Source organism: Electrona antarctica, assembly GCF_951216825.1.
Source record: "Electrona antarctica genome assembly, chromosome: 15".
NCBI lineage: Eukaryota > Metazoa > Chordata > Actinopteri > Myctophiformes > Myctophidae > Electrona > Electrona antarctica.
In genome coordinates, this window is record NC_136796.1 from 20,888,693 (window position 1) to 20,912,873 (window position 24,181).

Consider the following 24,181-nt stretch of genomic DNA (forward strand, 5'->3'; position numbering starts at 1 on the left):
AGGGGCCACCTCAGGGCTCTATAGTGACTTGTATTTTCGCTCTATATTAAATATCTTTGCTGAAAATGGCCACATTGTCTGGGGTTTAAGTGGTCAAGCAGGATTCTGGACTATATAAGCTGTTTTTTCTATTCTTTTTTTTTAGGGGGAAAAGATAAAAAATAAAAAGAAGTAGGCCTACCTCCATAATTGTCAGGTTCTGAGGAAGAAAAACAGTCTTTGTTTAAGAACATTATTAGAACGCTAATTTTATACTGAAAATCTATGGAGGCTGGAACTTTGCCCAGATGTGTAGATGACATTATGATAGATAGATAGTATTGACATCAAAGACATGATGTCTGAGATCCACATGGAAGCCACGCTGTCATTAGACCCTGTTAAAAAAAAGCCTTGTCCGGTTTCATTATTCTTTATATCTACTCGTCCTAAGAGTGACTATGAGGGCTGTTTTACTGCAATGTGCAAGACTATTTCAGAATATCAATTTCTAATCAACAGAGCAACAATTGAAGGTGTCTCACCAATATTTAGAGTTACATTATGGCAAGTTAAACGCAACCCAAACCTCTACCAAAGTGTCATTTTGATGTAAGACCCTGGGCATATTTATGTATCATAGACAATGGCTCTCTTACTCCATTTAATTAATAAATGTACACAATACCTTTTCACACGCAATCTAAACTATAAGTGTTGCAATTCAGTCTCGAAGACCACCAGATTTATTTGTATTTTCTGGCCCCTTTGTAGAAAGGGACTATGGCTGCAACTGTGGGTTATTTTGCAATGTGATGCTGATGTTAGTTTGTAGCATTTTTTGCGTAATACTCGTCAAATGTTCATCCATTTTTTGCCAAATGCTCACCTAGTACGACCAGAAGATGTAGGCCTATGCTAGGGTTCACATGGTTAACGCTTTACATTGGATTTGTATTATGTGGAGTGAGCGTTCAGCAGCTTATAGAGTTATGCTAGCTGCTGCTTGAGCAGGCAGCCGGAGCGATGGTGTGTTGGTGGAGGGTGTCTTCAGCGGGAAGGGAGTGCATGAAGCTGTCCAGGTCGTACTCTGTGTCGTACTGCTGCGGGTCCCACAGCTCTCCCAGGTTCTCCAACAAAGACTTCATGGAGGCCTTCCCTGAGGTCGGCGGCGAGGGATCGCTCTTCTCATCACTCTTCTGAGCGTCCTTATCCAAAGAGAAGAGGTCGAGAAGCTGATTGGTGCCCATGCGTTGCAGGCTAGAGTTGTCTTCGCTGATGACCGTGTTGGCGATGTTGATCTTGAACTTCTGAATTCCCATGATCTTCTCCTCCAGTGTGCCTCGCGTGATCAGCCTGTATACGTTGACCACCCGTTTCTGTCCTATCCTATGTGCGCGATCCATGGCCTGCAAGTCCCTCATTGGGTTCCAGTCATGCTCGACGAACACCACCGTATCTGCGCCCGTCAGATTGAGACCCAGACCGCCCACATGGGTGGTCAGCAGCAGCACGTCGATGGAAGGGTCATTATTAAACCTGGAGACTATGGAATGGCGCTGGCTGGCTGGAACGCTGCCGTCCAGCCTCAGGTAGGTGATGCTGGGCAGTTTGGACTTCAGCAGGTCGTGCTCCACTATGTCCAACATGCTCTTGAGCTGACAGAAGATGAGAACGCGATGCTGGGCCACCACGGCCTCAGTGCCCCCCTCCAACGCACCGCCACCTCCCAGGCCGCAGTCCAACAGCAACTGTCTGAGTGCAGAGAGTTTGGGTGCATGTTCGAGGTCTTGCAGGCTGGAGTTCTGCATTGCCAGCTGCTCCGTTAGGCGCTTGTACTCCGGGTGCTGGGGTGTCAGGACCAGGCCTGGGTGGTTACAGAGCTTCCTCAGGTACTGTAGAGCCTGGAACATGTGGCCTGTTGCCTTCAATTTGGGCTTCTCTTCTTGCGCGGAGGCGGTAGAGATTGTGTCCTCCACGGTGACCTTGGCTTGTGACTTGGCGAAGTCCTCGTACAGTTGGACCTGTAGGGTGCTCAGGGTGCAGTAGTAGTCCTGAATGATTTTGGGAGGGAGGTCCTGCAGAACGTCTTCCTTCATCCTCCTCAGGAGGAAGGGTAACACCTGCCGATGGAGGGCCTCCATGGCCAGGACGCCTGCCTCCTGCTCCCGCGAGGAGCTCTTGGCGTCCCGGCTGGCCAGGATGGGTTTGCCGTAGCGAGCGGCGAACTGGCGCTCCGTGCCCAGGAAGCCAGGCATCAGGAAATCGAACAGGGACCACAGCTCCAGAACGTTATTCTGGATGGGCGTTCCTGACAAAATTACTCTGAAGTTGGCAGCTAACTGCTTGATGGCCTTGGAGAGTTTGGTCTTCCCGTTTTTGATGACGTGGCCCTCGTCGAGGATACAGTAATTGAATTTAACATTTCGGAAAAAGTCAATGTCGTTTCTTACAACATCATAAGAGGCAACTACAAGATTGTGCTTTTTCACTTGTTGTTGTAACCTCACTCTGTCCGTAGGTGGCCCAGTGTAGTGCAAAGGGTTGAGGTACTCTGTAGTGCAGAACTTACCCACCTCGTCCACCCAGTGGCCTGTCAGTGTGGGAGGGCACACTACGAGGGAAGGCAGGGGGCTACAGTCTGCTGCATTGGTCCTGGCATACTCCTGGTCTCTGAGGAAGTGGTCCCCTGCCAGGATGCAGATGGTTTGCAGGGTCTTGCCCAGACCCATGTCATCACACAGGATCCCATGCAGTTTGTACTTGTTTAGGAAGGACAGCCAGTTGACTCCATCCTGCTGGTACTTCCTGAGTTCAGCCTTAATGGGAACAGGGATTATGTAGTTTTCCAACTTCCTGCCATCAAGCAGTTGCTCCAGAAAGTGGCGTTCTCTGGCCTTCTGGTGAATCAGCTCAGCAGACATGGCCGGCGGGTCTGGTATGCCTGCCTCCAGGGGTATCAGGCGGATGAGTGTAGCAAAGCACTGTGTGGCCATAAAGCGAATGCTATCACTGGGGTCACTCATGCGACCCAGCACTGGGACCACCAGCAGCACAATGTAGGGTACGATGGCTATGTCCAACTGTTCCATAACACAGGCCATGGCCTCGATGGCACCCTCCTGCTTGGTGCAGTCGTCGATTGCAGCCAGCCAGGGCAGCACATGCTCCAGGAGGTGATTCATAGTCTCCAGCGTGGCGATCTTGCTGAGCACTCCCAGGCAGCGTGCTGCCATGTGACGTACGGCCGTGTACGGGTGCTGGAGGCAGGCGCAAAGGTGGGGCAGGTGCTGCAGCAGCAAATGTTTGAGTTCTGGAGCCATGGCCCCTGCCATGACCTCGATGATTTGTAGAGAGTTGACCAGTTCCTGAGTGCCGGTGTCGCCCCTCTCTAGTTGGGCATGCACATCGATCGTTAGGTTATCGTTGATCACAGTCGCCAGCGGCCCAACCATATTCTCCCACAGGTACGGCAGAGAGCTGGTGAGCTCTCGACCAAAGTGCCTGGCGATGGTTGTCAATGAGAACTCTGCGCCGCGTCTCTGAACAAGACACGACTTCTTACTCTCATCGTGTTCTATGTTGATGGTGCTGCCAGGGGGCAGTTCTGTGGTGGAGGTCTTGGGGGTTTTGGCGACAGGACCCCTCTTGCTGGTGATGGCAAAGGCAGCCCTCTGGTGGCGGTACAGGGTGATGATACCTTGGGTTTTGTTGACCATGTGCTGCGTGCAGTCTTTCTCCAAACCGCCATCTTTAACAGTTTCGAGCGTGGGGTCTATGCATATCGAAGCACAGAGGTTTTTGACAATCTTGGGGTTGGGGCAGGGTGTGCGGGTGCTACACTGCTGCAGAAGCTTGGCAATGAAAGATGCAGCATAGCCCTGGATTAAGGTGTTCTCTTCCCGCCTTACAGACTCCATTAGAGGCCTCACCAGCGGGTTGAGCTTGTCAGGCAGAACCTGCAGGTTGATCAAGGCACAGGCCGTGAACATGTGGACCCGCATATGAAGCTTCTGCCACTCTGCATCAGTCTCCGCTACTGTCGCCTGGACCTGCTGCCGCTTGCTGTCCAACAGCTGCCACTGCCTCGACCTCATATTTAGACCCGCCGTGGATTCTGTGAAGATGGTGGTTACCAAATTATTGGCTTGGTCAATGGGGAAGATGCTACAGTTGAGGCGGTCACTGAGATTTATTTCAGCATCGGCCAGAAGGGAGATGAGCTGCTTACACTCGTTCTGCATGCGCGTGAAAGGAATCGCGATCTCATCATAGTACAGCTGCTCTGAGAGGATGGCCAAAAGACGGGGCTGAACCATGGAGGGCACCACCTGACACTCCTTCTGCAGCGCAGCCCACTCACACAGCACAAGGGACACTGCGATGCGCTTCAAGGCAGATTTGGAGTTGAGGTGGAACAGCAGCAGCCGACTCAGAGACTCGGCCGGCCGGACCCCCTGGGACACGGTGTTGAGCTGGGGGTCACAGATGCACCTACACAGAGCCCCTAGCAACTTGGCAGCCATGAGGCGAGCCCGTACCACCACATAGTCCCTCGTCATAGGGTCGTCCATCACCGTCTCTGCTCCTGCTATATACTCCTGCACAGTCTCTTCCACCTGACCGGACCCTTGGCGGGGTCTTGCACCTGCTTTAGCCTTGACTTCTAACAGCATGTTGCGGTCTATGGGAATGTTGGAGGCCTGCATCATGAGACACAGCCAGGTGCCCATCCACGGACAGCTGGCTGCTACCACGTACTGGTGGGGTACCCGACAAAGCAGCTCCATCCACACCTTTTGGATGAGGTCCAGTATTTCCTGGTTGCTCTCCAGTATGCAGGACTGGAAAATGTGCCGGAGCATGTCCTGGAGGATGGGGTTGAGCCACAGAGCACAGCTCTGGTCAGCCTTCGACAGCAACGTGATGAGGGTCTCCAGCGCTGCCCGTCTGACAGACGATATGGTGTGTCGTAAGAACGGCCAAACGCGGGGAACAAGCACTGTCAATGACTGCTGCATGCTGCACTGTCGGACCTGAGGGTAGGTGAGCAGCGAGGACAGCAGAGTCATGATGCTGTTGGTGGAGGCTGTGAGGTCGTCCAACTCCAGCAGAGCGTCCCACAGCGTGTTCACTATGAAGGGAACCTTGCTGGGCAGTAGCTGAACCAAGCCTTGGACCACTGGGATGAGAGCCGCGGCTGCCACCGCTCGCACGTCGTCATCGAGGTCCTGCAGACCTTCCGTGATGGCCGGGAGCACCAGAGGGAGCAACACCGAGATGAGGTCCTGTCGGACAGCCAGGGCGTACTTGATCCCTAACAAACCTCCGTGACGAACCTCCCACTGGTCCTCCGTCAGCAGCTTCAGGAGGACGTCCACCGTCATGGAAATACCACTGTCAGGCATGTGGCAAAGGGCCACGCCCAGTGTCTGGGCACAGGTCTCCCTTACGGGGGCCACCACCTCATCCGATACAAAGTCTCCAAAGCGGTCAAGGGCAAAGACGCAGAGCAGTCTGATGACCAGGTCTTCGAGCCACTCCTGATGCTGCCGCGACATCTGTTCGCCCGTGCTTCCCGGCAGCTTCCCTCCACCAGCTCTGAGATGAGATTTGAGGATTTCCCTGAGACCCGTGCCTGCGCCGTGACGGACCTCCCACGAAGGGTTGAAAAGGTCGTTGCAGAGCTCTTCACAGAAGGTCTCCAGAGGCCATTCGTTTGTCTCCTCCAAGTGGCCGGAGCCGTCTGGAACATTTTCGATTAAGACCTTAGACTCTGCCGCTGGTTGTTCAATGACGACATTGGCGGTTTTCCTACGTTTCTCCTCGGGCTCTCCCTCAAGACTACCATTGTTTTTCTCATTATGATCCATGTCTCTGGCTCGTTGCTTTGCCACAAGCTTGGACATCCTCTTTGCCTTATTCCTCTGCCGATTGCTCATACCTGGCCGGAATTCAGAATCTATCAACTCGGCAGCCTGCATGGGCACATGGTTGTGGGAACCGGAAGCGGCTGTGATCTTTCCTCCCTGGGATCTAGGCCTGCTGGCTTGGCAGCTGTAATCCAGGTCGTCATCGTTGAACAGTTCCTCTGTGTCCATGCCAATAGCAGCACCCATGTCCAGGCCCAACTGCCTCTGAAGGAGCATCTTCTGGCGGGCCAGGCGCTCCCTAGGATCCACCTCCCTAGACGTGTCATCCTGCAGCTCAAACTCGGCCCCTGTAGATCCCAGCAGGGAAGCCCCGTGCTTGAGCAGGCGGGTAACGTCAAAGTGGTCGAAGCTCAACCGGCTGCACGAGGAGCCCTCGGGTGAAGAGTCCGTGCAAGACTCTTCTTTAGGTTTTGGGGACGGGTCCCACGCAGGGATATTCTTCACAATGGCCTCTACAGCCTGGCCCGCTGCAATGCGCGTGTCCCAGTTGGGACTCCTTAGATAGGTCAAGACCTTGGTTAGAAGATTGTTGAGCTCATGTGGGTGGAGTCTGACCACATCTCCAAGCTGCTGGGCTGCGGCCTTCCGAGTTACCGGAGTGGTTCCGGTGTCGAGCAGGATGAACAGACGGTCAAGTCTTGAGACAGCCATGGTGTTTTTCTTTCAGAGGGGTGGCTGAATTAGTGGCATCACCTTGTTATCTCCGCCATGGGGAGATTATGTTCTCACCCCTCTATATATTTGTTCCTGTATGTACGTGTTTATCTGTTCCCAGCTAAGCTCATCATATAAATAGAAATAGATTTAGATGATAGACATAACCATATATAGACAATAGGTAACCATATATAGTCAATATGTATCATGTGTGTGTTGGGGTATTTCTGTCACTGTACAGTAAAATTTGTCCTCTACTGTCCTACTAACTATAAGAGTAGTGCCCCCCCCCCCCCCCTCGATGTGCCTACAATAGCTTATAAAAAACACGGTGAAGCAGCATTCTGCTTCTACGGCCCGATGGCTTGGAATTCGAATAAACTCCCATTACACCTAAGACAGGCAGCCTCTGTAGATAGCTTTAAAGCACAGCTCAATACCTATTTCGTCACACTTGCTTTTAGTTGATTTGTTCTGTGTTGTTTATTCATGTCCTCACTGTATTGTCATTGTTATTTTAATGTTGTTTTATGCCTTTTCTTTTTTCTTTATTGCTCTGTAAAGCACTTTGAGCTGCATTTCATGTCATGTCAAGGTACTATACAAATAAAGTTTTGTTATTACTTGCGCAAGCAGAGCGTGCAAGTCATGTTTCCAGTCAGGTGCTACGATGCGCGTGTTTGGGGCCAGCACATGTTATGACGTCATATGCTGGCCCCAAGCTGACCGTGCAGGTGTGTTTTTGTCATGCTACTAAGCATATGTCCCATGACGTGATGAAGATATGTACCACTAGTACTTGTGTGCAACAAGCAAGTAGGCACTCAACAGAGTGCAGTTCTAGTTATTATTAGTGTGGTTGCCCAAAGGGCAAACACACTATTGTTATTGTGACACTTTCTTTTTCCTCCGGAGTAATCGAATAATCAAATCGAGTAATCGAATCGAACTTCCGTTGTGATTGGCCGAGCTTTGCATAACGTTTGTAGCAGCTAATTGGCTGTTGTTGGTTATGTAACCAAATATTCCGGAGTAATCTAACTTCCGCTGTGATTGGCCGAGCTTTGCATAACGTTTGTAGTAGCTAATTGGCTATTCCGGAGTAATCTAATTTCCGCTGTGATTGGCCGGGCTTTGCATAACGTTTGTAGTAACTAGCTAATTGGCTGTTGTTGGTTATGTAACAACAACAAATCTCACCAACTGGACCAATCAGCACTAAACATTGTATGCACGATGCCAGTAGGCCATAGCAGTACCATTCTGTTTCCCACTTTCCCCCACGTATGTTTAATTATTTTTTAAATATTTCAATTCACCTTTTTATAATGGGAGTCAATGGGGCAGTGATTGTGCCAAAACCATACCCAAATATGGAGTCATATGTCATAGACAACTAGGCAATAGGGTGTAACAATGTAGTAACTGCATTGAAATATTAATTTGAATTTCAACAGTAAACAGCAACATATAATATCGTATCGTTTTGCAATGGAAATAATCACCATCGAATAATTTTGCTATGCAAATAATTAATTGTATCAATACGCATGATGATATAAGTACTTGTATGTCTTTTTTAAGAAGAAAAAATAAAAAGAGGGGTTTAATCACTTTTCCATTCCGTATAGCTACACTTGGTCTTTCGATAAATGTGTGTATTCTCTGTGTTCATGTCAAGGTGCGGGTTTGTCTGTAGGCCTATGTGTTCTTATTGATATTTCCCTTAAAAAACCTGCACTATCCACACCTTTCACACATATTTAATTTATTGCTAAATAGTTACTGTATCGATTTTAAATAACTGAATCGTATCGTACCACCATGAATGAACCAATATCGTCCATAATTATGTATCATATCGTCAAACATGTATCCACAGTATGACAACTGATATCATAGGCTGGTGAAAAAGACCATATAAGCGGTAAATTTATATAGCGCATCCAAAGCGCTTTACATAGATGTGCATTACAACCACCCATTCACACACACATTCATACTCATACACCGATGGCAGGGGAAACCATGCAAGGCACCAAGCTTCTCAGCGTCTTGCTCAAGGACACTTCGACACTACCTCTGGGAGAGCCTAGGATCGAACCGGGAACTCAAAGTCAGAGCCTTGCTATTTCCATGTGATCCTGAGATCCATATGATTTCCTAGTTTTACATGGATATGGTCTAATGATAAAAGGATCTAAACAGAGTGTATCTCATGTGGAGCTCACTACACGTGGCCACTTAGGAAGTCAGTCATCCATCTATGACGTATGATGTAATTATGACTCCATATTAGGGAAGGCTTCAGCCCAAACTGACTTTCTGACATTCACTTTTCATTATACTTTTCAGAATGTAACTTTTCAAAACAAATAATGTGGGGGGAAAAAATCCTCTCCTCTCCTCTGATTGACAGGAATACCAAGATTCCTCTCACCTGGAGCAGTTTGTCACACGCTTCCTGTTGAAGGAGACGACCAATCAGCTCCATTCCCTCCAAGGTTCCTTGGAGTGCGCCATGGAAACCACAGCTGAACAGACTCGCCAAGAGAGGTAGGGATCTAATTTATAGAAATAATAATACATTTGAATTACATTTTATTAATTTATTTTCAATTTTTTATTTTTTATTTTACACATTCACAGGTGTAGGTATACGTTTCAAATAGGTAATAAAAGGTTATTTCCGTCATGCACGGTGGGTGCACGCGCCCTCCCAGAACTCCCTGCTTCAAGTTCACAGTTCGCACAAAGTGCAAAGTTTGCATCAATTACAGTTTAGCTACTAATGCATAATGCACGGTGGGTGCACGTGCCCTCCCAGAACTCCCTGCTTCAAGTTCACAGTTCGCACAAAGTGCAAAGTTTGCATCAATTACAGTTTAGCTACTAATGCATACAGTGGAACAAAGTGGCGTTGACAAAGTGGCGTTGACAAAGTGGCGTTGACAATGTGACGTTGAGAAATGCGGGTGTCTGTCCCGGCCCGGCCGGCCGTGAGAAAGTGTTTCATGTCTCCACTTATTCTTAAGCCTATATTGTAACCAGAGGTCCACAGAGACCCAATGATGAGCTTAGATGATTCTCCTCTCCTCTGTGTTGAAGTGATTTACGAGTGTGATAAGTCCCTAAGGCCCCAAATCGCTCCTTCATCACCGACAGCTGTCTACATCAAAGCCATTGAGATAGCTCCTATATAACTGAATACAGCAGCTCTAACATGCGACTACAGATTGATTGATTGATTGATTGAAGAATTTATTAACAGTTTGCAGAATTACAGTACATTTCAAGCACAAACTCAATACAAAGGCTGTTAACTGTGAGTGGACGACCCAATTAAGCATTACACTTGTTTCCAACAGGGTCCACCATGTTCAAATCATCAAAACATTTAGAGACGTACAAATAGACACTTCTATAGACAGAACAGGAATTCATCAAAAAGGAGGTAAAAAGGGAAAAGAAATATATACAGTGAGGGGAAAAAAGGGGGGGGCGGGGGGGGGGATTCAGATTTTACGGGGGCCAGTTTCGAATTGCAGCCATCCGTAGGTGCCCTTTGAGAGCGGTTTTGAAGGAGTCAAGGGATTCGCATGTCTTAATGACAGTTGGTAGGGCGTTCCACATTTTGGTGGCATAGGAGCGAAAATAATTTAGTCCCTTGTTTGTGCCGAATCTGGGTTGTACATGGTTCGTTGCACTCCCTCTGGTGTTGTGGGTGTGGACTTCGTTAACATTAAGGAAGTATCTAGACAGGTACATGGGTATCTTGGTGGTGTATCGAATCTTGTGGACCAGACCCATTGCAAGTTGCTGTACTCTGTCGTCGACCCTAAGCCATTCCAGCCTGTCGAAGTGGGCAGGGGTGAGGTGGGTTCGGGGGGCTAGATCAAGTAGGAGCCTGACCAGTTTGTTTTGGGAAGTCTGGAGCCTGGTTTTAAGGGCCTTTGAGGTGCTGTGGTACCAGGAGGTGCATGCATAGTCAAAGAAACCCTGTACAAGGGCTCCTGTTAAGGTCTTCAAGGTGTTTTTGTTGACCAGTGAGGAGATCCTGTAGAGGAATCTTGTTCTATGGTTGACTTTTTTGATTACGTTGGTGGCCATTTTATCACCGGAAAGATTAGCCTCCAGGATAGAACCTAGGTAGGTAATTTCATCTTTACGTGTGATAACATTGTCACCCACTCTAACCAAGAAGCCATTTGCCTTGCTGAGATTACTAATAGAGCCAAAGAGAATGGATTCAGTTTTTCCCAGGTGTAAAGATAGTTTGTTATCAGCGAGCCAGGTGCAGATTCTACCGAGTTCAGAGCTGAGGGCATTTTCAACCTGCAGTTTGTCCCTGTCCGAGACCAGCAGTGCTGAGTCATCTGCGAACAGGAACAAGTTGCAGTCACAGGCTGAAGTCATGTCGTTTACATATATTAGGAACAGTAGAGGCCCTAGTATGCTTCCTTGTGGAACGCCACAGCTCACTGGGAGGGGGGGGGACAGTGTTCCGTTCACTTCCACCATCTGTTCTCTCCCCTCCAGGTAGGATTGCATCCAGCTCACTGATGTGCTATCGAAACCAATTGCTTTTAGCTTGTTAACCAGTATGGAGTGGTTCACGGTGTCAAAAGCCTTTTGGAGGTCCAGCATGACCATGCCGCAGTATTTGCCAGCGTCCACCTCTTGTTTGATGTGGTCGCTCAAATAGAGAAGGCATGTGTCAGTGGAGTGGGATGTTCTGAAGCCAGATTGGAACTCGTACAATAATTTATTAGTGGCAAGATACTTTTCAACCTGTTCATAGACTATTTTTTCCATCACTTTCGAGATGGAACTAAGAATAGAAATAGGGCGGTAGTTGCCGGGGTCTAATTTACTCCCTTTCTTGTGCAAGGGGGTTACTTTGGCCAGTTTGAAATCTTGGGGGACCTGTCCCTGTTTGATGGAGAGGTTTACTATGTGGGTGATGATTGGAGCTATAGAGATGGCTGAGTCTCTGAGAAATTTGGAGGGAATGTTGTCATGGCCTGTGGCCTTGTGGGGTTGGAGGGCACTCAGTTTCTTAATTATCTCATCAGTTGTTACCATAACTAGTTTAAAATCGTCTTTACAAACACCTAGGTTTTTGTAGAAGGTTGTAATGTGCTCTACACCAAAGAGCCCAGAGTGGGAGGGCAGTTTGTTAACCAGAGTTGTTGCTATGTTTGTAAAGAAGATATTCAAGTAGTTGGCCACATCAAGGTTGTCAGTGATGAGAGTGTTGTCAGATTTGATGTTTATGTTCGAAAATCTGGTTTTTAGTTTCTGACCATAGCTTAGTTGATTGTTTAGTAGCTTCCAGAGCTCATGAGGATTGTTTTTGTTTTCCTGAGCTTTATCATTAATGAAGTTACTTTTAGCTGATTTGGTCATGGCAGTTACACTGTTTCGTAGTTTGATTCGTTGTGTATTTAGGTTGTTCAAACGAGCTTGGCGAACACTGTCGAAGCGCTTGGCTAGCTTTGACTTGCATTTTAGAACTTCAGAGCATTTTTTGTCTCTGGCTTTCATTGCAGCCAGTATGTCCGAATTCATCCATGGTTCCGAGCGGGTTTTGCCCCTGGTGGTTCTCAAAGGAGCCATGTTGTTCAGTACTGATGTAAATTTGGTTTTGAAGCCAAGCCAAGCTTCTTCGACAAGTGTGCTTTTAAGCTCATCGGACCAATCCAGACTCTCCAATACTTGGTTAAAGACCTCACTAGAGTTTTGAGGTCCCTTGATATGACTGTTTTGTGGCAGCCGGTCTTAAGTTTTTGTATTTTGCGGGTACAGAATATCATAAAATGATCACTAAGCCCACATACAATAACCCCTTTCTTGGAGATTCTGGATTTGTCCGAGGACAGAATGAGATCAATGACAGTTTGAGTAGAATCACACACTCTAGTGGGTTGGGTAATTAGCTGACTGACACTATGTAGATCACAGAACTTACTGAATGACTTAAACACAGGTGCTTCCTTACGTTGCATGTCTGTATTGTAGTCGCCAATCAGGATTTTCTCTACACATTCCTCCTCAGCTAAGCACCCCTCAAGTATATCATAGAACCCATGTTGGTCAGGCGGTCTGTAGACGGTGCCCACTAATACTGATTTAGCCTTTTTGAAAATTAATTCAACCCACACAGTTTCAATTTCATCATGCTGTAAGTCAGTACGAGTAACATATTCAGTGTCTTTGTGAATATACATACACACGCCGCCACCATGCCTGTTTCTGTCGTTTCTGATCAAAGAATAGTTCTCTATTTCAACTTCTGGGTCTTTGGTTGACTCATCAAGTTTGGTTTCAGAGAAGCTAATGATGTTCGCCTTACCGCATTGAAACATATGCCTGATTTCAGCCATTTTGGGTCCAAGGCTGTTGACGTTCAGGTGAAAGATATGAAGTCCGTTGGCTCTGACTATGGTGCTTATTTCCTCCGTGGTGAAGTAGGGAAGCGGAGGGCCATTGTTGATGTCTGTGGAAGCCGCGGGTTGCCGTGGGGGGAGGGTGGGGGGTGCGTGGGGGTCGTCGTGGGGTGGCGGGAGTGGGGGATGGGGTCCCTCGTCCAGGTTTGTTGAGGGCTCTGGTGGGGCCGATTGAGCCATGGTGTCGACCGGAGAAACAGCAGAAATAGCAGGTAAAGTATCACGGTGTCTGTCTCCAGCCGCGTTGTCCCCCTTGGTTGGATGTGGAGACTCTTCATGCCTGTAGATGGTGGTGTTGTCCGTGTCTTTTGCCTCGACTGCCGTCGATGTAAGATCACTCCGCCTGCTGTTGTCTGGGACGCGCTCGGCTCTTGCGAATGTAGCATCCACAGCCGGGACATCAGCGTGTATATCCAGCATGGGTGTGCAGGTTGGCTGGTGGTGATGAAGGATGCCAGCGGTGTTGTTGTTGTTGGTCGTCGCCTGGCTGGTCGGCATTGGTGTTGTTGTGTCGATTCCTTTGTTCTCTCCGGTTACTTGTCCACTCCGGAGCCGTCTTGCCATTTGTCGTGTGTTCACGGGACCAGGGTTACTCTCGATGTCGCCAGACAGTAACAAAATAATGAGAAAGAAAGATCTCTTCCCTTTGTTAATCTGGAGTTTGTCTCTTTGTGCTAGTAGGGATTGAATAGCTGCTAAACCGTATCCAGGCCGCTTTCCAATGATCCCGTTGACTTCGTCATTGACCAGGTAAAAGTCGCTGTGAGAATCCGGTTTAAAATCCTCTTTTACGGTTTTGTTTTTCTCCATTTCACCTCGATGTAATCCCCTTGGTATATTAAGATAGGAATCCGTACACCATAGGAGGAGAAAGAAAAAATGTGGAAATAACCGTGACTTTGAGTCAGACGCGCAGGAGCTAGAAAAAACACGTCTTGCCATGGTGAGAGCGGAAGTCTCTATAGCGTGAGGAACATGTTTCTGGCTGCTACTAGCTGTAATGTTCTTGGATAGTCTTCCTCCTTTGTCTTTCTGTGAGTAAAGATTATGATTAAAATGCACTTAAGATCAACAGTGTGCCAAGCAATTTAAAACACTGACAACAAAGATGACTGCCTATATAGAGCGTCGCAGTCCCGCCCCCTACCATGGACCAGGAAATTAATCCCAATGCATTTTTCCCATAGACATTTAGAAAAGTATTTATTTAAAGACGGTTACGCCGCGGACAAAGCCAACTCGAGTCGTGACAACTCATGACAACACAAACAATATTTTGGACCAAACAAAGAATTACAAAGAAGAAAAACAACAAAAAAAGTGTTGTAACCTGCCGTTTTTTTCTTCTTTCTAATTATTTGTTCGGCCCAATAAATTGTGTTTGTTGTCATGATTTGTCACGACTTGAGTTGGCTTTGTCCGCGGCGTAAACATCTTTAAATAAATACTTTCTGAAATGTCTATGAGGAAAATGAACAGAGAATCATTTCCTGGTCCATGGTAGGGGGCGGGACTGCGACGCTCTATACACAAAAGGCAAACGGCAAATCTGTGTTGTTTGTTTTGTTTTTGTTTTTTGTTTTTTTGTGTTCTTTTTTTGTCGCATTCCTAAACCGGTAATTTGATGACTGGCGGAGTCTCATTAACTGATGACCCAGTCATCAAATGATTGTCTCAGGAAATTGAGGCGAACTACAACTTTAAGAAAAGAAAGACAATTGTTTCAACAGCTAAACTGCCTTAATCGGATAGGATTGATCCTGGCTTAACAAGGGTTAACGGTTCACCCTGACTATTAAGGCATAGCTGAGCTGTCAAAATAACTTTGACTTGGAATGAAATGGCATAATTATCTTGACAATTGCACAGCATTGGAGGAGGTACAGTAGTCTATGCACGGTACTTATACTGCCTATACTGTACATAGGCTACAGTTGTACTGTACAACGATATGTGTACATGGAAAATTACAATTCCAAGTTGACGGTTAAATGAATTATTGTCCATTCCCTGTTCTGACTAATGGACTACGATAAATGCTTTCATATGTGTATGTATCTAAATATATAGAGGGAGAATGGAGTTGACAAGCATATGCATCCTGGTGTGTTACAGTCGAACACTGTTTCCCAAACAGTGGGTCGGGACTCATTTGTGGGTCACTGTGGCGGACTGATTTGTATGGGTCACAAGTAAATATTATTTTATTTTTTATATGATCGATCAAGTCATAATGCTACTTACATTGGGTTGCTAGGTGATGATGTTGTCAACAGCAATGGTGTGCTCCATTTCAATTTTGACTTAGCTGGTAGGTACGGTAGGTAGAACCGCAAGGTTCCCCGATCCTGGGCTCCCCCAGAGTTAGTGTCGAAGTGTCCTTGGGCAAGACACTGAACCCCTAATTGATCCTGATGTGCAGGTTGGTGCCTTGCATGGTTTCCTCTGCTATCGGTGTCCTCACTTTTGTCTTCAATGTTTGGGTTTACACAAACCCGGAAATCTGGGCATAGGAAAAATAAATAAATCACAGTTTCTTTTAAATGCTTAAAAACATTGGAGGGGGAATAATGACATGTCCGAAATAGGATGGCCAGGTTGAAAGAGGTCATGGAGTGTGCAGTGAGCCAAAAGTGGCGCGTAAGGCAAAGTTTCCACATGACGGGGTTGTCATGCACATCAAAGCGTACAGCATACCCCCAGGAAGGAGCTCCCAAATGTCACTGGCTGCTTCGCTGCACCGGCCTCATTATCCTCCTCGCGCCCTACAGCACTAGAGTCACAGTCTGACACATTAGCATGATGATGCTAACACATGTGACAGCCGGCAGCAACACGCACCTGTGGGCTGGACTCACCTATTACTGCTTTGTCTGAAGACCTGTGTGTGTAGGCAGCAAGGGTTCAATCAAGTCACCATGTGCCTAGCCTCAGTGTGTCTGTGTCTGTGTGTGTGTGTGTGTGTGTGTGTGTGTGTGTGTGTGTGTGTGTGTGTGTGTGTGTGTGTGTGTGTGTGTGTGTGTGTGTGTACGTGTACATGTACCGTACGTGTACGTGCGTGCTTTGCAAGAGAGAGAGCAACTGTCATTCACATTATTTGTGTAAAGTATAATATTTATTTCAGCATAATATCAAGATTTCAGGGGGATATGAAATTAACATTTTACAGACAGTATAAGAAAACAAAATAGTGTCGTTGACTAACTGACAGACAATCGCTGTGCATGCATGCATCAGTGAACCCATTTCCTTGTTGTGCTCAGGGCATACTTGCTTCGAATCGACATACATGTTCTGTTCTGTCAAACCCAGCACAGAAACACATGGTTCTGCATTACTGCCCACAGTCCTCCCATGAGACACATGGGAGGACTGTGAGACACATGATAAAAGAGTGGCATTTTATCATGAAATTAGTAAGGACCAATTATATGAAGATAGGTTGACAAGTGGTGAAGGGACGGTCCTTTAAGTTTAAGTCCCTGCCTAAGGAGTCTTCCTTAACTATTTATGCAGCGAGCAAGTCTTTTTCTGGATGTTTGTCTCCACCAGGCCGAAGGCATGGGGAGAGAGTATGTTTTGCACTCCGTCCGTCCGTCCGTGTGTCCGTCCGTCCGTCCGTGTGTCCGTGTGTCCGTCTGTGAACAGCTAATCTCTGGCACCGTTGGCTTGATCCCAGCCACACTCTGCACACACACTCCCTGAATGCCAGAGCTGAACCTCTGCCCCAAAGTTTGCACATTGACCTGTTATAGCGCCACCAGGAGGCCGCTTTGTGCAAAACAAATCTTTTGACAGTACACCTACAGATTTAGTCCAAACATCACGCAAATTGGTACACAGTCTCTCTAGAGCCATTCAACGAAAAGGGTCTTTCAGATTTTTTAGACTCCATCCTGATTGGCTAAGATTGGCTTCCAAAGTTTGCAGGAGTGCTCCGTTTCAAACAAAATGGAGCAAATCATGAACACATTGTGTGAGTTCCGTGAAATTTTGCATGCACATTCCCACTAGGCCGAGGAAGAAATGCCACTTGAAAATTTTCAACTCAGCCTCATGGTGGCGCTATAACTGGCCAATTAGTGTTTTTACCTATAACTGCACCGATCTGTGTAAAACCTTGTATGCACACTCCTTAGAGGCCAAGGAAAAACCTTTGCATGGACATTTTCACATCTGCTCTTTATAGCGCCACCAGGAGGCCGACATGTGTAAAAGACATTTTTGAATATTACTCCTTCAGATTTTATCCAAATTTCACGCAAATCGGTACACATGATCTCCATAGTCATGTGATCAAGACAGATTTGTTTGATTTCTCATATTCCATCCTGATTGGCCACAATTGGCTCCTACAGTTTTCAGGAGTAGCCCGTTTTGTACAAATCGCCACAACTCCTTAACGCAGCATTCGATTGCGGTGAAACTGTGCACGCATATTCCCACTAGGCTGAGGAAGAAATGCCACTTGACAGTTTTCAAATCAGCCTCATGGTGGCGCTACAACAAGCCAACTCGCGTCATGCACACACACACACACACACACACACACACACACACACACACACACACACACACACACACACACACACACACACACACACACACACACACACACACACACACACACAAAACATCCTCCTGGTGGAGACCTGTGCCCAGAAGGGCACTTTTTCTAGTTTTCTTTGTTTTTGAGACCAGTCAACCCGAAATAAAGGACAAAGAAGGTACCTTAGAGCTTTTAGATCTGCAATATTTTTGCCAAGTTGTCCAAGTCATTAAATTAGTCCCACTTTCCCATGTGTGAATCCATTACCATTAACAGTCTCTTTCTCTCATTAGACACAGCCTAGGTAATTGCACTGACGGAGAAGAAAGAATGTTCTTTGTTAGCTCCTAGTTGGCGCTGGCAAGATAAACGCAGTCACAAATGGATGGATTCATTGGATTCGTTTTTCTAAAACTATCATCATATCAGTTTATCTATTCATCTATCGATCTTCTTTGACCAACAGTAAAGGTGGTTGCACACTGGACGCGTTTTTCGGAAAACCGATGGATCAGAAAAACGCGCTCGCGCTCGTGCTAAAAATAAATATTCCCTTAACTTTTGATTGGGTGGGCAGCAGGACGCACGTTTGGGTGGGCTCTGCCCACCCCTGACACCCCCCAGAACCGGCCCTGAAAACTCAACAGTTAAACATCACATTATTTCATTTCTCAAACATATTATTGCACCTATCACCCACATTGCACAGCCATCATGATTACCGCACCCCAAACATTTTTGTCTCCTCAGGTGGAACTCAGCTAAACTTGGAAACAACGATACAATTATGACTGTCCAATATGCTGTGCAATTAAATCAATCAGGGTTACAAGTACGTCTGTTACACCCCCATACAATATTTGTGCTCCACAACTTTAACATTTAACATCTTTTTGAAAATAGCAGATCTAACAGTACAAGCTCACAGCGTGTTGCATCGCAAAAGGTTTGTGAACGTGTAGATCTGCTATTTTACAATAGCAGATGTATAGGACGATAACGATGTAAACAGCCAATGCTCATGTGGCCTATCTATCTACTGTATCTCGCCCTACAGTAGACGTACGGCCTGGCGGTGAGGAACAGGAAGCGTGCTGATGGTGACAGGGTGGCATGGTTTATTCATGGCCGTCTGTTCCACAAGGAATAAATGAGCTGGGCTGTAACAGAAGCATTGACACCATCCAGTCCTCTGTGTTCCACTGATAACGTACCGCCTCTGTTGGGCAGCATGTCTCCATATTGCATCTGTTTTGGTGTTTTTTTCATAAATGAATGCTAACTAGTCCTGCCGATGTATTGTGCGCAGGCAAACCATAGGCCTATGGCTATGCAAACCTTGGGGTTATGCAGTCGGTATGCATAGTTTTGAAGAATTAAGACCGGGGCCTGGGCCGTGGCTCAGCGGTCCAGGCACCCTGGCCGGTAGCCCAAGAGCCTGGCAGTGTGCCGCGGGCTCGACTCCCGATCCCGACGGCCTTTACTGCATGTCACTCCCCCATCTCTGTCCCCCATTTCCTGTCAGCCTACTGTCTGTCCCTCTATAAAAAAAATATAAAATAAAGGCGAAAGCCGGAAAAACCCACATTAAAAAAAATAATAATAATTAAGGCTACAAATGCCTTCTAGATCAGTATAGTTCTCAAGCAATAGTTGGCAGCAGGAGCCAGTGCTGCCTCTTGCTCTATTGCTCAGGAGCCAGTGCTGCCTCTTGCTCTATTGCTCAGGCGCATATTATAGGATTGTGACCGACTAGTCACTACCCAGGGCAAGGAAGGACACAACACAGGGCAGCTTCCTTAAGTTGACCTTTTTATTCCTCCATGTGCAAGGAATAACACAACATATGACACTTTACACAGGAAAGCAGATAGCTCCCCACTGTCCGGACAGAAGCTCTTTCTTGAGTGTTTGTGGAGATGACTGATTTATCCTGTTGTGCCTTGATCAAGTCCATGCACAACAGGTGCGCAGCCACACCCAGCTCTGAGTCCAGTTCTAGTTTGACTCAGGACAGGTGTGACTGCTTAACTCAGTCATCCTCCCTCTCACAAGGATGTAACTGGTTTACTCCACATAAACACACCTGGTCCCATTGGTTTAGCTCCAGACAAACTCAACTTATATGACTAAACATACAATTAAATACAAAGCAGGGTCTAATGTAAAAGCTATGATCACTGAATAACATTGATGAAATATATATGAACTACTCTATTTCCTCAGCATTATTATCACACGTACTTTCTAAATCACTGACGTGCACGGCACGCACGACACAGTCACACAGATAATGGCTGCTACTCAGAATAGAACACAGGCACTTCAGACAGTAAGGGCCCTATTATGCATGTCTTAAGTACCAGGTCTTATTACTTAACTTAAGACCTGGAGGCGTGATCAATGCCATTTGGCTATTCTGAGTGGCCAAACAGCATTGACCACGCCTCCAGGTCTTAAGTTAAGTCATAAGACCTGGTACTTAAGACACGCATAATAGGGCCCTAAGTGTTCTATCTGTGTGTGTGTGCGTGTGTGTGTGTGTGTGTGTGTGTGTGTTTGTGTGCAGATGTGGGCGTGTGTCTGTGTGTGGCGTGCAAGCTCACATTGCGAGGCGTTGTGCGCTTGTAGATCTGCTATCTTAACTATTTTAAATAGTTTTCTGTTTTAATAATAAAAAAGGTTTTGTTTGGTTTCCACCCAACAGCAACAATGTGTGTGTGTGTGTGTGTGTGTGTGTGTGTGTGTGTGTGTGTGTGTGTGTGTGTGTGTGTGTGTGTGTGTGTGTGTGTGTGTGTGTGTGTGTGTGTGCGTGTGTGTGCGCGTGTGTGCGTGTGCGCGTGCGTGCGTGCGTGCGTGCATTCGCCGTGCATGTGTGTGTGTTTACAGACAGGGTCCGGTGAAGCCGGAGGCGTTGTCCATCAAGTGGTCGTCGGGTCATCGCTCCAACCGCAGACTCCAGAGGAACAGCAGCCTGTCTCCCAACAACCCTCTCCTCAACTTCCTCAACGCAGGTGGGCGGGGCAAAGCCTCCACATGTTGGCGTGCTGTGATCAGCATGTCGTGCCTCGTGCCTCGCTGTGTCGTGAAGTGTCGTGCTGTGTGACTCACGTCGTGTCTTGTCGTGCCTGTTTGTTGTGTATTGCATAGTTGCTGTCGGGCAGAAACCTCTTATGTCCAAATGAAGACTTTATTTATTTAGGCACATTTATTTATATCTTTTTTTTATTGCTTTCTTTAGTTTTAGTGATTTTCACGGGACCAAAAAAATTAACACTGATGTTTTACAATCTCTAATAACCTAAAACATAAAAAAGTTATCCTTTAAGTTATTTTTGAATTTGAATCGTGAAAAGTAAACAGTTTTTGCCATATGAGGTGGACATTCACATAAAAATGCTGATCTGCAAGCGCACAACACATCACAATGCGACAATGTGGGAGATTGTAGATCGGCTATTTGCGCCTAGAGGGAACAAAAGAGCTGACCAGTACAGAGCCAAATCAGATCAAGTTTGCTAAGTATAGAAGTCGTTAAGCCCCCTTATAAGGACATTGTGATGTTATGGTTTTTACTTTATTGAAGAAAATGGCAGCTTTTCGGTTGTAAAACATAATCAGTGATTATTATGACAGTTGATGACCAGTCAGAAACCATGTTCTAACTTTGTGTGGGTTTTTTTGTAAATAAATGATCATACTATACATCATCACACAAAAGTATAAAAAGCAGCAGATCCACAAGAAACACGTTTCGAACATGTAGATCTGCTACATTTTGCTGTTTTGGACATACAGTATGAGGTTTCCACCTGACAGAGACCATAAAAAAGGTAATTCTTTAAATACCATTTTGTCTGTTTGTGTAGTGATGTTGTGCTATTGCTACTGTACTGTATTGTGCGTACAGTACTTTGTGCTGCTGCAGTGTGCTGCGTTGTCTTGTGTCGTACGTGATGCTAATTTGTGATGTCTCCCACGCTCTGTCTCCAGGGCGGAGAGCAGGCATCGCATGGAGTCCCTAATCTTCGGTGTGCGACGTGTGTTTATGAGTTTGCGCAAGTGTGTGTGTGCATGCTTGTATTACTATACTTGTGAGGGCCAAATGTCCCCACAGCCAAGGTAGTATAATTTGAGAAATAGACAATGTGAGGATTACGCCATTTAAAGGTTAGGTTTAGGGCAGGGGTGCCCAAAAGGTAGATGGCGATCTACCAGTAGATCACTAAGGTAGACCACATGACATGGCCTACAAAAATATGTAATTTAAATATAACTATTTTTGGCATTTGCCACTTGAATTAAGGTGATTTGATTGATTGACTTCAAAAGGGGCCCGTCAGCTCAAACCCACAATGTAAAAAACCCCTACCAATTCCATTTTCCATGGATTTCCATGAATTCCATCACGCATGTACTTTTTCATCACGCATGTACTTTCATCGTACGCGTACTTTCATCGCGCGCGTACTTTCATCCGCGTATTTTTTCATCGCACGCGTACTTTCATCCGCGTATTTTTTCATCGCACGCGTACTTTCATCGCGTATTTTTTCATTGCGTACTTTCATTGCGTATTTTTTCTTTCATCGCGTACTTTCATTGCATACTTTCATTGCATACTTTCATCGCGTACTGTCAGCGCGTGCTTTTTCATCGCATACTTTTTCATTGTGTATTTTTTCATTGCGTATTTTTTCATTGCGTATTTTGCAATTTTTACATCGCATACTCTCATCGCGTACTTTCATTGTGTACTTTCATCGCGCACTTTCATCCGTGCACTTTCATCATGCACTTTCATCGTGTACTTTCATTGCGCACTTTCATCCGCGCACTTTCATCTGTGTGTGTGTGTGTGTGTGTGTGTGTGTGTGTGTGTGTGTGTGTGTAAGAAAGAGAGAGAGGGGAGAGTGCAGAAAGATTGTTAATGTGTGGATTAATAATAGATCGTTTTTATCTCTCATTAGTCAGCTACGCGTTCTGGGCACCATGCCCATGTGCATGTTCTGTAGGCCTAATGTCTTCATCACAGTAGCCACACACCAAGCCAACTTGAAAAGCTTCCCATTAAAGCTCTCACATGAAAGCGGTGCCGATCCAACACTAGTCTTTGATCAGACCCCAGCAGGCCGGAGAAGCTCCCACTGTCATCAATGCACGTGCCATCACATCAAAGCCTTAGAAAGGACTCAGCGCCATCAATACCTGTCATTGTTTACCTACAGCTTTGTCCATATCGTGCCTGAACAAGACCCTTTCCCCCAATGAATGCCTTTATTTTTCATAGAATTTCTCCCAAAGTCATTAAAACGTTTACTGGCGTCGTTGCGACAGTCAATACAATTTGCTAATTAACTCATCTTAGGCGAAAGTATGGTGGAGTGTTAGAGCGAGCTGCAGTTTCAGGAGAGAAAATAATAAATAATTGTGACAACAATATGATGCAAGAGGTTGAGCCTCTAAAGGTGATGTAACTGAAAATGTGTCGTACCAATGTTTGTCATCACTTTTCAAAAGTAACTTTCTCTGAACTAATTGTATCTTGGTCATTAATTTATTATCACTTGTTTTTGTCTTGGTTTCTGTGTTTTTCCCCTTGTTTTGATCTACATCGTATCGTGCCACCTACAGTACTGAGCTTTTAGATCTTTTCATTCATTTATTAAATACTTTCACAATAATATTGTGTTTTCTTAGATGTAGAAAACAGAAAAAAATGATATTTACCCATAAAAATTGGTTCGCGACCCAAAGTTGGGTCCCAACACACTGTTTGGAAAATAGTGTTCTAAGCCACTGTTGTTCGAAGTGATCAAAAATGTGCTTTCCATGTGACATCATATAGCGTCTCCCTCTCTATGTCTTGCTGTCTGTAGGTGTGTGTGATGAGGACAAAACATAACCACAAGCACGGGAGCAACGCATCCCTCACCAACCTTAATCCGGTCGCTTTAGCGCATCCCTCACCAACCTTAATCCGGTCGTTTTAACGCATCCCTCACCAACCTTAATCCGGTCGTTTTAACGCATCCCTCACCAACCTTAATCCGGACGTTTTAACGCATCCCTCACCAACCTTAATCAGGTCGAACTAAGGTTGAACCTTAGGGCAGCCCCCGGCCACTTTTAGACAAGAACGGTGTTCATAGAAAATGGTAAAATAAAGCATCGTTTCCTGAAGTCCCTTTAGACGAGAACAGCGTTTTGGTGAAAACGCAACAAAGTGAAAACACCTTCCAGAGTGAAAATCTTTGAAAACGCAGTTTCTTCCCATCTCCATGTAAACAGGCAAAACAGTTCTCGTGTAAAGGTGGTCTCTCTCTCTGTGTCTTGCTGTCTGTAGGTGTGTATGATGAGGACAGCCAGTGGATGGTCCAGGTCAACAGACTGCAGAAGCTCATAGACCGACTGGAAAAGAAGGTGACTCCAAAACACTGATCGTAGCTTACTGGTTCCAAGTTCTGTACATGGTTGCTTATTGTGAAGAGATTAATAAGACCTAAGAAGAGATGTATGCTCTCACACATGGACGGCAATTGTGTCCTGATTGACCTGAAGAAAGAGGGGTGGCGGGGCGGAGCGTATGTGCTCAAGGGAGGGCAACATTTTCC

General features: G+C 46.2%; 2 protein-coding genes across 2 annotated transcripts in view; one reads left to right on the top strand and one right to left on the bottom strand.

The window, feature by feature from the left end:
- Nucleotides 1-24,181, top strand: part of necab1 (N-terminal EF-hand calcium binding protein 1) — a gene marked incomplete at its 5' end in the record, with an annotated part of 50,929 nt that overhangs the window by 17,190 nt on the left and 9,558 nt on the right. The window contains 3 exons of the mRNA XM_079522584.1: nt 8,989-9,125; nt 20,457-20,581; nt 23,914-23,990. Coding sequence (XP_079378710.1) covers nt 8,989-9,125; nt 20,457-20,581; nt 23,914-23,990 — 339 coding nt within the window. The remainder of the gene's footprint in view (nt 1-8,988; nt 9,126-20,456; nt 20,582-23,913; nt 23,991-24,181) is intronic.
- On the bottom strand, nt 975-6,563 carry LOC306938632 (TATA-binding protein-associated factor 172-like; the record flags this gene model as incomplete). The annotated part of the gene is made up of 1 exon (XM_079522894.1): nt 975-6,563. The coding sequence occupies one exon, from the start codon at nt 6,561-6,563 to the stop codon at nt 975-977; it is 5,589 nt and encodes a 1,862-aa protein (XP_079379020.1).